The sequence below is a fragment of the Odocoileus virginianus genome, chromosome 11, assembly GCF_023699985.2.
Source record: "Odocoileus virginianus isolate 20LAN1187 ecotype Illinois chromosome 11, Ovbor_1.2, whole genome shotgun sequence".
Lineage (NCBI taxonomy): Eukaryota > Metazoa > Chordata > Mammalia > Artiodactyla > Cervidae > Odocoileus > Odocoileus virginianus.
Window position 1 is genome coordinate 51,609,690 of NC_069684.1, and position 15,258 is coordinate 51,624,947.

Sequence of the window (15,258 nt, forward strand, 5' to 3'; positions counted from 1 at the left end):
ATAAATGAGGGAGCTGAAACAAAGATCACATTATCCTCTTCCCCGGACTGGCAGCCGATTTCATCGAATGTCGCAGCTATGATTTCTTCCCGCTATCCCCAGATTAAAGAAGGAGTTCCATTCTCAGCCGAACAGACTTGTCTCTGGCTCAGGTTGTTTCATCCGTGAGGAAAAGTAGGCTGCTTTCCTGCCGAGAGAGCTGAAATGGGTCTTTTCCCACAGTGGGCACTTACTGAATAGTGTCTCCAGTCGAATCAAACACCGGACAAAATTGTCAAAATCGATGATGAGCTCGTCATCTGCAAACCGGGCGGTGATCACTTGGTGGAGCTGACAGGGCATCTTGAAACCTGAAGTTTAAGCAAACTGATGGTGAGGTGTTCGATTGCACCCCTGGGCTCTGTGTATAGGCTGGGGACCCGGCGGGGCAGTTCAGATGACAGTTGTCATTGTTTTGGTCCCCCTGGCTGCTCTGCTGTGAGACTGTTTATTTTACAAACCCAGTGCCTCTACTGTTGCCGGATGGATGTGGCAGAAACTCTTCATGCTAAACCAATATTAATTCTCCCTTTTTCCACAGTAGTATATATGTATATATTTTAAATTTGGCTGCCCTGGGTCTTAGCTGCAGCACACAGGATCTTTGTTGCCATATTCGGGATCTTCAGTTGGAGCATGTGGGCTCTATAGTTGGAGCATGTGGGCTCTATAGTTGGAGCATGTGGGATCTAGTTCCCTGACTAGGGATTGAACCCAGACCTCCTGCCTTGGGAGTGTGACGTCTTAATCACTGGACCACCAAGGACGTGTCTCCCATAGTAGTAGAATTTTTAGCAGGTCATGGCTGCCTAGAATTCAGGCTACATTTCTCATTTTCCCTTGCAGTCCTCTGAGGCCTTGTGACTAAGCCCTGGCACTGGGATTTGTGTACAGAGTGATGTGTGCCATTAAAGGCAAGGAGACGGACTTCCCTGGTAGTCCACTGGTTAAGAATCCACCTTGCAATGTAGGGAATACGCGTTCATGCCTGGTTGGAGAACTAAGAACCCACATGCCTTGGGGCAACTGAGACCACACACCACGGACTACTGAGTCCACATAACATGACGAAAGATCTCATGATGCAAGGAAGATTGCAAGCAGCCAGATAATAAATACTTTATGTGTGTGTGCGCGCGCGCGCGTGTCTGTGTGTGTGTGTGTGCGCGCACTTAGTCAGTCATGTCCAACTCTTTGCAACCCTGTGGACTGTAGCCTGCCAGGCTCCTCTGTTCATGGGGATTCTCCAGGCAAGAGTATTGGAGTGGGTTGCCATGTTCTCCTCTAGGGGATCTTCCCAACCCAGGGATTGAACCCAGGTCTCCAGCACTGCAGGTAGATTCTTCACTGCCTGAACCACTAGGGAAACGCATGAATACTGGACTGGGTAGCCTATCCCTTCTCCAGGGGATCTTCCCCACCCAGCAATCAAACTGGGGTCTCCTGCATTGCAGGTGGATTCTTTACCAGCTGAGCTATCAGGGAAGCCCATATATATATGAAGACAAGGAGACTGTCTTTCCCTCCTTCTGTCAGCCTGTTGCTAGTGTGTGGCTTTGGCAGGCTGTCCTGGTCCTGCAGGTACAGGCAATGCTCTGCAGATGGTGACACAATATGACAGAGGGAACCCGGGTCCCTGACAGCAGGACACACCATCCTGGCCTTGGACGACTTGAGCTTGAATTGTTACATGAGAGAACGGTGTATGTTGTTTAAACCACTTAACTGGGTCTCTGCTGAAGCATTATCCCATCGAATGAACAACTTCATGTTGTCATCTCTGTCCCCACACCAGTCTCCCACTCTGCAGGTCTCCCATAGCTCGTGTCCTTTTTTATGGACATCACATTCTGTTAGGGACTCACTCAAGGGTGGAGCTGGACACCCCACTTCTGCTGGACCAGCTCTGCACCTGAACAGGGTGGGGAGTTGGGGTGGTGGGTCTGTTGAGAACTGACTTTGCCTGCAACCTGCCAGGGCCCTCAGAGGGAAATGGGATTCAAGAAGCCTTAGAGAGCAGACACACCTTGGACTCCATTTCATTTTACCAATTCGTTTTTAAAAGGTGAATGAAAAGGATGTGTTTGTATTGAACCAGTGCCTACTTTATTTCATAGTTTACCAAGCTTTGTATCATATAGTCTAAGTTTTCACATGTTCTACAGATAAAAGAAAGAAAATACAGTGAGGAAGTATTACCTGCTTCTTCTAATGCTTTCCGCATCTCATAGGAGTTCATGGTTCCAGACCGGTCCACATCGATTTCCCGGTAAATTTTCTGGAACATGCAAAACAGAAAATCATGACCTGAAAGGCAGCAAGTTACCTCTGTGCTGTGTGCTAAGTGGGGCTGGGGTGTTTCCAGGTCTCTGCCTCACTTTGGCCCTGGAAAATCATCCACGTTTCAGCCTTAAATGCTATTTTGCCTCTTTGTGTGAGCTGGATTATAAATAAGCCCATCAAATCACCTAGCCAACTACATGAGCCCTGATACTATCTTCTGTAATTTTTGCACTTGAGCTGTCAGAAACCCAAACTACAAGGGATTACAGTTATACAAATCTTTTCAGGATATTTGATGGTGGCTTTTAGATGACCCCGTTTCCAGTCCATAACACAGGAAGTATACCACTTAATTTGCCCTGACCTCTTTGCACCCATTCTCAGCTCCATCACAGGTACAATCCCCTCCCCTTGGAGCTGTTCCTCCACATCCCGATACAGACCCACCACCCCTGCCGCCCGGCCCTCATGGGCTTTCACCTGGTATTTCTGAATCTTCGTCCAGAGAACGTAGAACTCCTTCAGTCCCAGTTTGCCACTCCCATCCGACTGCCTTCAGTTAAGGAAAGCTCCCAGAGTCTGGGTCCACCCGGGCTGAGTCACCTCGTCTGTCCTCTCCCCTGGGGAGTCTGGTAACCCCAGTCATCCACAAGGAGCTCTCGCAGAAGGCCCTTTTCCAGCTTTTCACACAGGCCAGACCTCCATCTAAGGGCTGGTGGAAGGGCCCACTAGAGACTTGCAGGCCCCCTGATTCTGCGTGCTGACTGGTCTGGGGGTGGTCTGCTGAAGGCCCTAGGTCCTGCTAGCAATGAGCCGTCAGATTATGCAGAGGCTTCAGGTGGCTTTTAATGGCCTGGCTCTCACCCATTTGGGGAGAATTATTATTTCTAAGAGGCCTTTTGTGAGGGGACTCACAGCAGGTGCCATGAGCCCCCTAGATGAAACTTCAGAGAAGCTTAAGACCACCCAGACCACTCCTGCCCAGCACCTCCCAGGAAGCAGGAAGGACACTGGATGGGTGATGAGTCAGCCTCGGGGCTGGGTGGTGGCCTAGGAAGGGGCCAGAGCAAAGAGGAAGGACTGTGCTCTTGTTGGGGTGGGGGGGGGGGGGGCGATCTTAGAAATCAGGAAGAAAAATCATGCCTGGGAAATATTCACATCAGAAATACCATGGTTTAGGGACTGTTCCCCTAGAGGTAACAAGTCCAAGCTGCCCTGGACAGGTGATGGTGGGTGTGCTGTTGGGCATTTTCTGCAAGAGCCCAGGAACCACTCAGCCTCTGGTGCGGGTGGGGGTGGGGGGCTGGGGGATGTGGCATCTCGCATTCCCTCATTTGAAGTTCCCTGGATTTCCCCAGTGAGAGAGGTCAGTGCTGACGACAGCCTTACACCTCAGCCAGCGGGGACAGCTGGCTGCTGTGAGGGGAAGGAAGTGTGTGTTTGAATCTTCCCGGAGTGGAGTTTCACACTCCCCCAGCCTCTGTCCTCGGGGCCTGTTAAAGGATACGTCGAGCATGTCCACCATGATTTTGCAAGTCTCGATGCTGAAGCCGTCAGACTTGATATCTTGGCCTAGAAGACAAAAGAAGTGTGAGAGGAGCATCCTATGGAGCAGTGCAGTTCAACATGACCTAGGGGGACAGGGACATCCTGTATCTGCACCCCTGATATGGGATCCACTTGGGTGTGCTAAGTTGTTGTCACGTCTGACTCTTTGTGACCCCATGGACTGTAGCCCACCAGGTTCCTCTGTCCATGGGATTTTCCCAGCAAGAATACTGGAGTGGGTTGCCATTTCCTCCTCTAGGGGATCTTCCCCACCCAGGGAAGGAGCCCAGTGTCTCTTGCGTCTCCTGCATTGCAGGTGGATTCTTTACCGCTGAGCCACCGGAGGAGCCACTTAACGTTATTTTAAATAGCCACATGAGGCTGATGGCCACGATACTGGGACAGTGCAAAGATATGTTACCTTTTTTGACTTCTCTGTATATTAGTCATGGGGCACTCAGGATTTTAATAAGAGCTTTCTAAAAAATTTTATTTGTTAAAAAAATTTTTTGACTGTGCCACATGGCATGTGGGATCTTAGTTCCCTGACCAGGGGTTGAAACCTTGTCCCCTGCATTGGAAGATGGAGTCTTAACCACAGGACCGCCAAGGAAGGCCAATTGTTTTTTAAATAAATAACAGGATGATAAGGGTCTCGGTCTTTAAGTGCAAAGCCACCTGTGGACAGATCGGAGGCCCCATGTGTTCACTCTAGGCTGGGCCCTGAAGAGGAAGATGTTTACATAACTATCTGTCTGCAGGCATTCAGGGGTCCTCTGTGTCCCCAGCTGGGTGGGAACTGAGGGCTGGATCCTGCATTCTCTTGGATGAGTCACTCGGAAGGTGAGTCCCGTGTAGTTGGTGGTCAGTAGGTGGAGTGAGCCTCGTCACAGATGTGAGTCTGTTCCCACAGCCTTGAGGGGAGCCCACCCCTTTTGCCATGAAAGGTTAGGACCTAACCTGTCTCCAAGCTGCCCTTCTGGGCACTGACCCCTGCTCTGTGTGGGCACGAGACGGCGCATGGGGCCCTTGGGCAGTAAGAGACGTCACCAGGTGCTGCTCAGGGGAAGGTACCGAGCTCTGAGGTGTGGGGGTGGGGGGGCCGCTGCTGTGCCCCCAACAAAGAGCAGCTGAATCTGAGCTGGCCATACCCCTCCCTTCCCCTTCCCCACATCTGTGCAGAAACAACGAGGCTCAGTGTCCCTGGGCTCATGACGGCCACACAGCTGAAGAGCCGTGACCTCACTTGTGCCTGGCGGCCTTGGGGGTAAACACCATCTTCTCGTCACCCCCAGGTCAGAGGACGGGGGCCTAGGACCGGGACGTGTCTTGGTGAAGCTCTGCCCTGGCCCAGCCTTTCTGGCCAATCGACCCCCTAACTGTAGCGTCTCGAATCACAGAGGCTCAAAAGCAGCCTTTTGTTCCAAGGCCACAGGTAGTTCCCATGAAGGGTGTGTTGTTCCAATCCTCTGTGATGGAAGACCCTGCTGGCCTAGAACCTTCTTTGGCTTCCAGAGGAGGAATTTCATCTCTTGGGATTGAGCCAGAGTGAAGTCCCTGGGACTTCTGGAGACAATTTCCAGACTGACACTCAGACCAAACAACATACTCACTTGTTTCTGATTGGTCTGAGAACTCCTGATATTCTAAAGACCCTGCTCAGCAGACTGCTGTCTTATCAAAGCAGCATAGTTCTCGTGATGACTTGAGGGGCAAATGCCTCTGTGTGTGTGTGTGTCTGCGTGTGCACACATACACACCTTCTCTCTAACCTCTGCAGTGGTGATCAACACTGGGGAGGTGGACCATCCATCCCTTGTTATTTTTTGCTCACATGTGTGCTAACTCGGGTCCGACTCTGTGTGACCCTATGGACTGTGGCCTGCCAGGCTCCTCTGTCTATGGGATTCTCCAGGCAAGAATACTGGAGTGGGTGGCCAGGCATTGAACCGGTGTCTCTTACGTCTCCTGCATAAGCATGTGGGTTCTTTAGCACTAGAGCTATCTGGGAAGCCCTAGTTTTTGCCTAAGAAACAGTTAAACCTGAAAGGGTATGTGAGGACCATGGCTCTCTAGCTCCTTCTCAAGCTTCCACCCACTTCTGCCCATTCTTTGTGGAAGCCCGTCAGCCCAGGCTGAAAGCAGCCATTTCTGCAGCCTTGAAGCCACTTGCCTGGTCCACTGGGTCAACCGACGTGACATTTCTCCCAATAAGAACTGGCCCGACCAGGTGCACTTAAACACACATTTGGGAGGTGAGCCTTTTTAATGCCATCCCCTTGAGAGAAAGTTTGAGTGAAAGAGAGATCATGCATTTTTTCATCCTGGCTAATCAGTGAGCTAGGGCCACTCTGTCAGTCGTTCCCCACTGAACACAGCTAGGAGTCCAGCGGTGGGGAGTGCTTTCTGGCTCCCTCCGTCTGGACTGACTCACTTTTTCTTACCAATTAATCATGGTAACAGACACCATTTACAGAGCCCAGACTTGGTGCTACGCAAATGTATGTCATCTCAGTCACCCTGAAGAGATACGTAATAATGTGCCCATTTTGCAGATAAAGAAACAAGAGTCAGGGAGGTTACCTAATTTCATTTAGACTGCAGAGCTAGTAGGTCATGGAAGCTTGACCTCCAAATTCCAGAAACATTTGCCTTTTTAGGCCAAGCCACGTGACATGTGGGATCTTAGTTCCCTGACCAGGGATGGGAACCCATACCCCCTGCATTGGGAGTGAGGAGTCTTAACCAATGGATCACCAAGGAAGTCCTACTTTTACCCTTTCTTTTTTTTTTTTTTAATCACATTGAGTAGAACCTCCTTCATCCAGTTCTTTGTTGGTGGTGGCAGTATTTAAGCAGGAGTGGGAATGATGGTTCAGCCATCACAGTAGCTGAGATGGGAAAGGGAAGGATCCCTGTGTCCCCTCATATTGCAGGAGGACGAGCAGGATGAGGGATTTGCAAGGAGGGGATACTCACGCTTTGCTAGCACTCGTCTCAGGATTGTCTGCAACTCAAAGGCAGAAATCTCTGCATCCTGTGGACACACAACCAGAGTGTCATTACTGGTTTCCTTGGGATGCGTGTAGCATAGAGCAGCAGGTGTATAACTGGTGTCTGCTCCAGCGGAGCCCTGGGGTCTATGCGTGCGCATTTCTGTTTTTTAAAGATGCTAATGTTTTACTTTATTTTTAAAGCATTTAATTTTTTGTTTATTCATTTATTTTTTTTTTTTGGCCTTGCTGTGTGGCAAGAGGGATCTTAGTTCCTCAATCAGGGATCGAAACAGTGCTCCCCGGCAGTCTTAGCCACTGGACCACCAGGGAGGTCCCGCATGTGCATTTCCAACAAGCTCCCAGAAGATGCTGCCGCCCCCAGACGGCACTATAAGTAGCACAGCCACAGCCTGAATTTTAGTTAGTGCTTTAATCTACAACATGAAAACAGGCAGAGTTCATTCACCATTGCCTTGCTGTAGAGAATGTAAAGGATAAATCCTCCGCTCTATCCACGTTTGTGGTCTTTAGACTCAGCCTTTACACTCAGTTCTCACACAGCATGCCTTCCTCTCGCTTTAAAACCCAGACCTGGCTTCCTGTGGCGTTAGTTGGAACCAGCTGTCTCCAAGAACTGGTCCAGCATGTTCTCTGTGGCCCCTGATGCCAGAGCTCCTCAGGAGTGGTGTGGGTGCCTCTGTTCACGTACACATACTGTAACTGGGGGACAAGCCCTATTATTTGAGACCAAGATTGACACTGTGCCTTCGTGGGAGGTGTGTATGTGTGTGTGTCGGTGTGTGTGATTCAAATAGTGGGGAACAGATCTCTGTGATGCTCCTTCCATTAGAAACCAGGAGGCATGCAGAAGCAGGTGGTGCCTGCTTCAGCTCTTTGATGAGGAGGCCTAGGTGAGTCGACAGTGGCCACTGGTAAGAGCTAATGTCCTCCATATATGGAGGAGAATGACTTTTTTTGAAGTTGTTGGAACAAGAGGCCCATTAACTCTGTAGTGGACAGAAGCCCAAGTAGCTGAGAGATTTCTTTTTAAAGAACAGGGAAGTCTGGTACTATGTTGCTTACATCCTTGAGATTAAAGACCCTCCACCTCCCCAAATGTTTTTGTGGGAATCAAGGAGAAGGGGCCGAGTTCCACACCTCGGTCACAGTGGCAGAGAGCAAACGATACAGCCACAGGAGAGGCCTGGAGTCCTCAGGTGGGAGGATCTCATCGAGAGCTGACTGGACAGCGGAAGCCCCTGGTGACTGATGCGCAAAGATTCAAGGGAGGCTGTTAGCAAGGAATCTCAGCGGAAACCTCAGTTCCATTTGCTACTCCTCTTTGCTTTTGTTCTGTTTGTTTTTTGTTTCTGCTCCCTGCTTAAATGGAAGTCTCCTTGAGGACAAAGACTGTCTCTTCTTTGGCATCAAAGCAGGGCACATAACAGGGACCTGGGGACCACTCACCTCTCCGGCCAGCTGGGCAAACAGTCTCCTGAATCCATCATCGATGTCGTCCTCGCTGATGTCAATCTGCAAGGCGAGGGAGGCCCAGGAGTGAGGTGAGAAGGGTGACCAGCAGATGTCTGCTCTCCCTTCCAGGGTGGCCTCCCCTCCCTGCTCAGGTACCCTCTCTCCCTCTCTTGGGCCTGAATTCTAAGGTTACTGGGGTTGAGATTAAGGACAGGTGAGGAATTAATAAAAGAATTTTTTCTAGTTAAAACCTATGAGAGGAAATATATATACTATGTGAGAGGGAGTTACACTCTCATTTCTCACATAGACATCCTCTCTGACATTCCACTAAAATGGACTTTTATGGCCTAATTAATGAGTGCTCAGAAGCATAAAGACTAGCTGGCAAGTTCTGGAGGGATGCTGACCATGTTGAGAGCACAGACATGAGGCTGCTGGAAATCGTTCTGTGTCTCACTGAGGACAGGTGACGAGCATGGAGCCTCAGCAGCTGCGAGTAACAGAATCATCGGGCCACGGCGGGCATCGGGACGGCCGGAAGAGCACGCCTTCCTCCACCTGGGCCAAGTCTGAAAGGCCTGAGCTGTTGCCCTCAAAGCCTCAAGACTTACCCCGAATCACAACTCTGGGGACTCTAGGAACCTGAGAAATCTTGTGCAGCACTTTTGTTTTATCGATGAGAAAACTGAGGTCCAGAAAGAGGAGTGATAAGACCGCCTACTGCTCAGAGCAGCTGGGGGGGGGGGTCCCATCCTCCACGGCACCCACACCTGTGGGCTACGCCCAGGGCACTGCCCAGGCCCCACGTGGCGGCCAGAGCTGCCAGGGCAGGAGGCGCCCTCAGACTCCTAGGCCAGGGCTACACCCCAGTTTCAAGCTGTGCTCCTGAAGTCCCACGGGCCTACGAAACCCCTGGGGTTATTTTCTGCTCCTCTCCTCTTGGGCTGTGTGGGACAGAGGGCATGGAATTCAGTTACGGTACCTCGTCAAGGTTGGCCTCGATTTCATCATCCACAACTCTAGAAACAGAAGGAAGGTGTGTGTTACTGCGGAGGGAGTGGGCAGAAATCCCTGCTAAAATGGAACTGGGATATTACACCCAGCATGGGGTGGGCGCAGGGGGTTTCTCTGCATCCCAAGTTTTTGTGACAACACATCCCGTAATTTCAGCAGGAATTAAAGCAGAAATGATCTAAAAAAAACTTGGAGCGTCAGAATGTTTTTGGTCCCTAGTTTTTGGTCTTCATCGAAGAGCACAGGCTTCCCGTGTACTATGGCGGTCGTGCTCAGGCCTGGAGAACAACTTTTAGGTTCCCTTGGGAACACTCTTTGCCCTCGTAAATCTTCACACCAAGAATCAACATACCCTGCTGCTTACTTGCTCTGCCAAGGGCAGGAGGAGGCAGAGCCGGGGAGGCCTGGGGGAGATTTCAAATGAAGCTCAGGCACTGGGGCTGGTTTATCCCACACACAGGCCTGTGTGCAGGGCTGGGTCCTTCTGCTCCACAGGGAGGGAAGTTAAGCCCAGGAGCATCTCCCTCAGGCTGCTGGGATCTCAAACTAGACCACCAAGAGTCCTGTCTACCGTGTTGATACCTCACAGAAGGAAGGATGCGAGAACTTCTTGGCGCTGACAGCTGGAATCAGGATTAATATCCTGGGCAAGAAGGTGAACACCTTTGAGAGGTGGGATGTCCCCCTGGGGGAGGGAGACTTACACCCTCGGCTCTGCCAGGCCTGCGGACTGGGCACACAAGGACCCCACCAGCACTGCCCCTACTGGTGGACATTCGGAGACAGGGCTGTGAAACTGGGTTCTGCGACTGGCTCTGCCACCACCCCTTTCTAACTCCAAAGATCCTGAGTGGCCATAGTCCTTGCTGAACTGACGACAGCACTGGAGTCCTTCAATAGCTCTCTAGAGACCTAGAGATGGCAGAGTTGGTGGCGGGGAGTGGGGTGGTTGAGGTTTCCCCAGGAGAGGACTGAGGTCAGACACAGGACCGTGTCATTCCAACGCCGGCAGGTGTTACAGAAAAAGAAGCGGACGTTCAGAGGAGTGAGGTTGCTCCAGGCAGGCCAGGAGCAAGGGGCGGGGAGGAGGAGGGCTGAACGACCTACTGGTAGTCGGCTTTCTTCTCGGAAAAGACCCGGAGGCAGAAGTCACCGTCCTTGTGGGGCTCGAAGGTGGAGGGCACCACGATGTACTCCCCGGGGGGCAGCTTGAAGCGGTTGAGCACCTCCCGCATGTTGATGAAGGTGTCCGACCGCTCCCGCGCCCTGGTTGTCAGGAAGAAGTTTTTGCCGAGGTGGATGTTGGTCTGTCCAGTCAACTGGTGAAGAAAGAGGAGCACGGGGGAGAGGATGGAGGGAAGGGCTCCGAGCACCGCCCTCTCCAATTGTTGAGATAAGAGGATGCCAGCCACAATGCTGGGATAAAGAGCAAACCTTCCAGCCCAAACAGCAGCTCAGAGACACACATAATAGGGGACCCACATTCACCCACTGTCTGCAGACACCCCATCTCTCTGCTCGGACAGAGGTCCTCAGCCTTCCTCCAATGACCCGGGGACATCGGAGTCCGCACGGCTGGGATCTTCTCGGTTCTGTGTGGTGTAGACACATTGACACCAGCAGACAGGACTAGGGTGAGGAGGGGGCCCAGCTCCCAAGCCCGGGGTGTCACCTGTCCACAGCACCCACGAAGACCCAGGACACCACCAGCCGCTCTGCCTTGTGTGTGTCGACTCGAATAACTGTGGCCTTTAAAGACACACCGCGACTGTGCATCTCACCACTCAGTGAACCCTAACTGCGGGCCTGTTAAGTGCTCTCACGTTTCTCAATGCATCCCAACAATCTGGCGAGGTGGACAGTTGATCAGTTTTACTGACGAAGAAACTCAAGTTCAGGGAGGACAGGTAAACTGTCCAAAGTCACACAGCCTGCAAGTGGCAGAACTGGGAATGGGGTCCAGGTCCCTTGCTATGTTCCCCCATCTTCTTATAATACCACTTGCAGGGCTCATCATTTCTCTTCTGGCCAGTTTTTGTTTGTTTTGGTCGTGCCATGAGGCAGGTGGGATCTTAGTTCCCTGACCAGGGATTGAACTTGCTCCCCACTACCCTGGCAGTGCAGAATTCTAACCACTGGACAGCCAGGGAAGTCCCTCTAGCTTGTTTTAGGAGCACTACAGGACCCTGAGAAGAGTCTCCCACCGTCCTAGGAGCAAGGAACCTGCACCCAGGACTAAACATGTTCGACTCTGCTGGCCTCGGGGATAAAGTACATTACATGGGGACTGTACCGGATGCCTCCCTCTTTGCTTAGACCCTGAGACCTAGGACCTGAGCAACCTCACCAGGGCTCAGGTAGCGGGGGTGGGCATTCACTCTTCATAGACACGAGGCCCTGCCCAGGCTTCACGAGACCCCAGAGCCAGCAGTCTAAGCCTTTTCCTGGTTGGTGAACCTGAACTCCAAGGATGGGGGCTGTTGCGTGCCAGACGTACCTCCTCTGGAACCTGCAAATAAAGGAAAGCATGTGTAATTCAGACTCTGGAAGAGCTCCAGAAAGAAATGTCACCACTGAAATGGTCTCCTTTGTTACACCACTCCTTCTGTAGCCTTGGTAATAATAACTAAGTCATCAAAGTAATTATTTTCCAAGGAACTCAAAGCATTCTCTCATTTTAAAAAAATTAAAAGAAATTCTTAGGACTTGGCAATAATGAGGATGAACCCTTAGCACCATTCCTAACTTACAGAGCATGAAACTGAGGCCTGGAGCTGTGAGGTGACTGTCCAAGGTTACCCAGTTGCCTGCAGCAAAGCCTACACCCTGCCTCCTCCCAGGGAAAGCAGGGCTGAGCCACTGGAAGAAGCATCAGGGTGTGCTCTGGCCTGGAGCCAGCAGGTGATCGGTTCTAGGCTCTTGTTGGCCACATCCCTCTGTATTTTTTCAAGTAAGTCACTTCCCTTCTCTGGCCTGCGTTTCCTTATCTCTAAAATGGGAACAAACAACCCCCCAGGTCCTTCTCAGCTCTCGCAGCCCATGGCTAGATTTCCTAGCCTGTGAGTGGCGGGGGCAGGGTAGGGTAGGCTGTGTGTCACACACAATTCAGTCTGTATTTTTCTGGTGGTTATTCTGTCCCAGCTCTGAAGTCTTCAGCTCCTACTTCAGAGACTGAGGTGCTTGAAATTGTGTGCATTTTTAGCAAAGATGGTGTTTGCCCAACTCCACCTGTTGGTGTGAGAAGGTAGATCATTGCCCTGATGAGTGAAGTGAGCAGAGAGCCTTCTCTCTTTCCCTGTGCCTGACTCGCACGTGCTGTGCTGGGAGCCCGGCCCTCGAGGTATGGTGGGAACGCTGATTTGCAATATTTGCTAATTTTTACAGTGTAAATACTGCCCACTCCTTGCCAGGGTCATTTTTGGGCTACCAACATGACTTTACTGAAAGGTGGGGCCAGGAAGAGTGAGCCAGCTCCAGCACATCACCAGGACCCCCCATCACCCCGATGTGCACCCCAGTTCAGTGGCTCTGAAGTCCTCCTTTCACCCCTATTCTCCCACTGCTCACCCCAGACTGGGGGAAACTCTTCTCTGTGCTGTAGAAAGGAATGGGCAGGGTACCCAGTGGGGCAATGACGTGGCTGCTCTCTGACTGTGGCTGAGCTGGGCTTTGGTTTATGTTGCAAACTTCCAGACGAAAGGCCACGGGGGCAGTCAGCGTGCCTGTACGGGGGCTGGGCTCCATCAGTGGAGCCCTGACGGAAGCCTATGACCAACTAACTGCTCCCCTGCCCAGCGCTCTGCCATGAGAGCAGACGCTCTGTGGACTCGGACCAGAGTGGCACCTGCTGGCTCAGTTCTTGCCCTCACGCTGGTGCCCGGTGTGGTTCCATATGCTCTGTCCTCAGTTCACCTCTGTTCGATTTACTAGAGGTTGGTGACCAACCAGAGGGCCAGGCCTGGGGCTGTGAGAAGGGCCACAGAGGCTATTTGATAGCGTGGGACCTCGGGAAGCTGGCTGCAGGGGAAGGGGGCCTCCAGCGACACAGACCAACTGCAGGGACCTCCTTGCACGACTTCTCCTAAGACTGGCCTGGACCCTGACTTTGGTTTTCCTTGGCCAAGCTTCTGGTTTGGGGTTCCCTCCCCAGGTCTGCCTCTGGGGTTGGCAGAGGCTGAGAAGAGAAGGAAGGGAAGACGGAGCCCCGCCCCCGTGGATGCCCCGCCCCGTGGATGCCCCGCCCCCATACCTCGTAGATGCCGAAGCCAATGGTGTGCATGTCCTCGCCCATCTTCCTCTGTCGCCGCCGGTGCTTCTGGATGAGACCCACCAGGAAGGTGCAGCCGCTCTCCCCGTCCTCCTGGTCCTCGTCCTCTTCCTCCAGCTTGATCAGGTACTGAGGGTTCATCCAGAAAGTGTCTGCAGACAGAGAGGGGCGGGGTCAGTCACCCAACACACAAAACACGGACCCCCCAGCCGGCAGATGTGCATAGGGGGAGAAGGGTACTGGGAGTGGGGTGAGGGTCGGGGGGGAGATGGCAGAGGAACCAGAGACCAGGGCTGGTGAGCAGCCCATCTGGGCAGAAATGGGCCACGAAGCAGCAGAGGGCTGGGGGCTTGTCTGAACCTCACAGAAACCTAAATTAGATACTCCCCTTTGCAGTTCTCTCTTGCTTTTCCTCAAGCTGGCTGGGCTTGGGGAGGGGTGTGTGTGTGGGGGTGGGGTGCATTTCTCACCCCGGAACAGGGTGGTCAGAGCTGAGGCCCAGTTCTCCTTTGGCTCAGCTGCGACATCCCCTACTTTATCCTCCCCTCACCAGGCTCTAACTCGGGGGTCAGAGATGGCTTGGACGGCATGGCTAGGGAGACTTGGGGACTAGCTCTGCAGCCCCCTCAATGAACTAAGGGCCAGGAACATCCAGTGCACAATCTCAGCCTCTTGTTCTGTGTCCCTGTCCTCCTGGGCCTGTGCCCCTGCCCACTCCCATGGTGCTGGAAGGAGCTGAGATTCATTCATTTTAAGGATAATTAAGGTGATCACCTCCCCTTCCTTGACAGGATAATACTTGGATTCTGGAAATAAAGGCATCATCTAGTATGTGTTAGGCACTCAGTCATGTCTGACTCTTTGCGATCCCATAGACTGTAGGTCGCCAGGCTCCTCTGTCCATGGGATTCTCCAGGCAAGAATACTGGAGTGGGTTGCCGTTGCCTTCTCCAATCATCTAATATAGGGCTTGGCAAACTATGGCTCTATAAGCTGCTGGATGCCTGTTTTTACAAATAAAGTTTTATTAGAACACAGCCACATCCATTCATTTAAATGGCTGCCTTTGGGCTATAGCAACAGTTGATAGTTGCCATAGAGAATGGGTGGACCACAGAGCCACGTATCAACTATCTGTCCCTCAAGAGAGAGTTTACCAACCCTTGAAATAAGGGGTAGAAGATAGTCTTGTCTGAGGCAGAGGACAGTCTCCTAGGACCTCTGGAACTTGCTTGCTACAGAGCTACAGGCACCAGCTAGTCCCAGTCTGACTACTTGTTCTGTGGCCCGAGCATGCCACTCAGCGCCTCAGTTTCCTCATCTGTAACAGAGAATCCATATATGACCATGCCTTGCCACTGCAGTGCTTAAGGGCTGACTCTACAGCCGGACTGCTTGGGTTCTTAACCCCAGGCACAGTCAAGGCTGTGTGGCCTTGGGCAAGTCATTTAACTTTACCAAGCTTCAGTCCCCTCATCTTAAAGATGGAGATGATAATAAAGTGCCTGCCCCAGAAGTCTGCTGTGAAGACTAGCACCCAATGTATATTCCACAATCGGCAGATGTCATCATGATGAGATAGTTTCTGAGGGTGAGAGGGCAGAGGAGGACTGAGTCATCGAGACAGAAGAGTCA

The 15,258-nt window shown here is 52.0% G+C and overlaps 1 protein-coding gene across 1 annotated transcript in view; it reads right to left on the minus strand.

Annotated features, from left to right (window-relative positions):
- CAPN2 (calpain 2) overlaps positions 1-15,258 on the minus strand; it is a 56,168-nt gene that overhangs the window by 2,820 nt on the left and 38,090 nt on the right. Inside the window, exons 10-19 of the mRNA XM_020879505.2 lie at positions 13,606-13,775; positions 11,854-11,865; positions 10,464-10,675; positions 9,325-9,361; positions 8,334-8,399; positions 6,850-6,907; positions 3,830-3,894; positions 2,803-2,871; positions 2,239-2,317; positions 234-350 (exon numbers count right to left, since the gene is read on the minus strand). Coding sequence (XP_020735164.1) covers positions 234-350; positions 2,239-2,317; positions 2,803-2,871; positions 3,830-3,894; positions 6,850-6,907; positions 8,334-8,399; positions 9,325-9,361; positions 10,464-10,675; positions 11,854-11,865; positions 13,606-13,775 — 885 coding nt within the window. The remainder of the gene's footprint in view (positions 1-233; positions 351-2,238; positions 2,318-2,802; positions 2,872-3,829; positions 3,895-6,849; positions 6,908-8,333; positions 8,400-9,324; positions 9,362-10,463; positions 10,676-11,853; positions 11,866-13,605; positions 13,776-15,258) is intronic.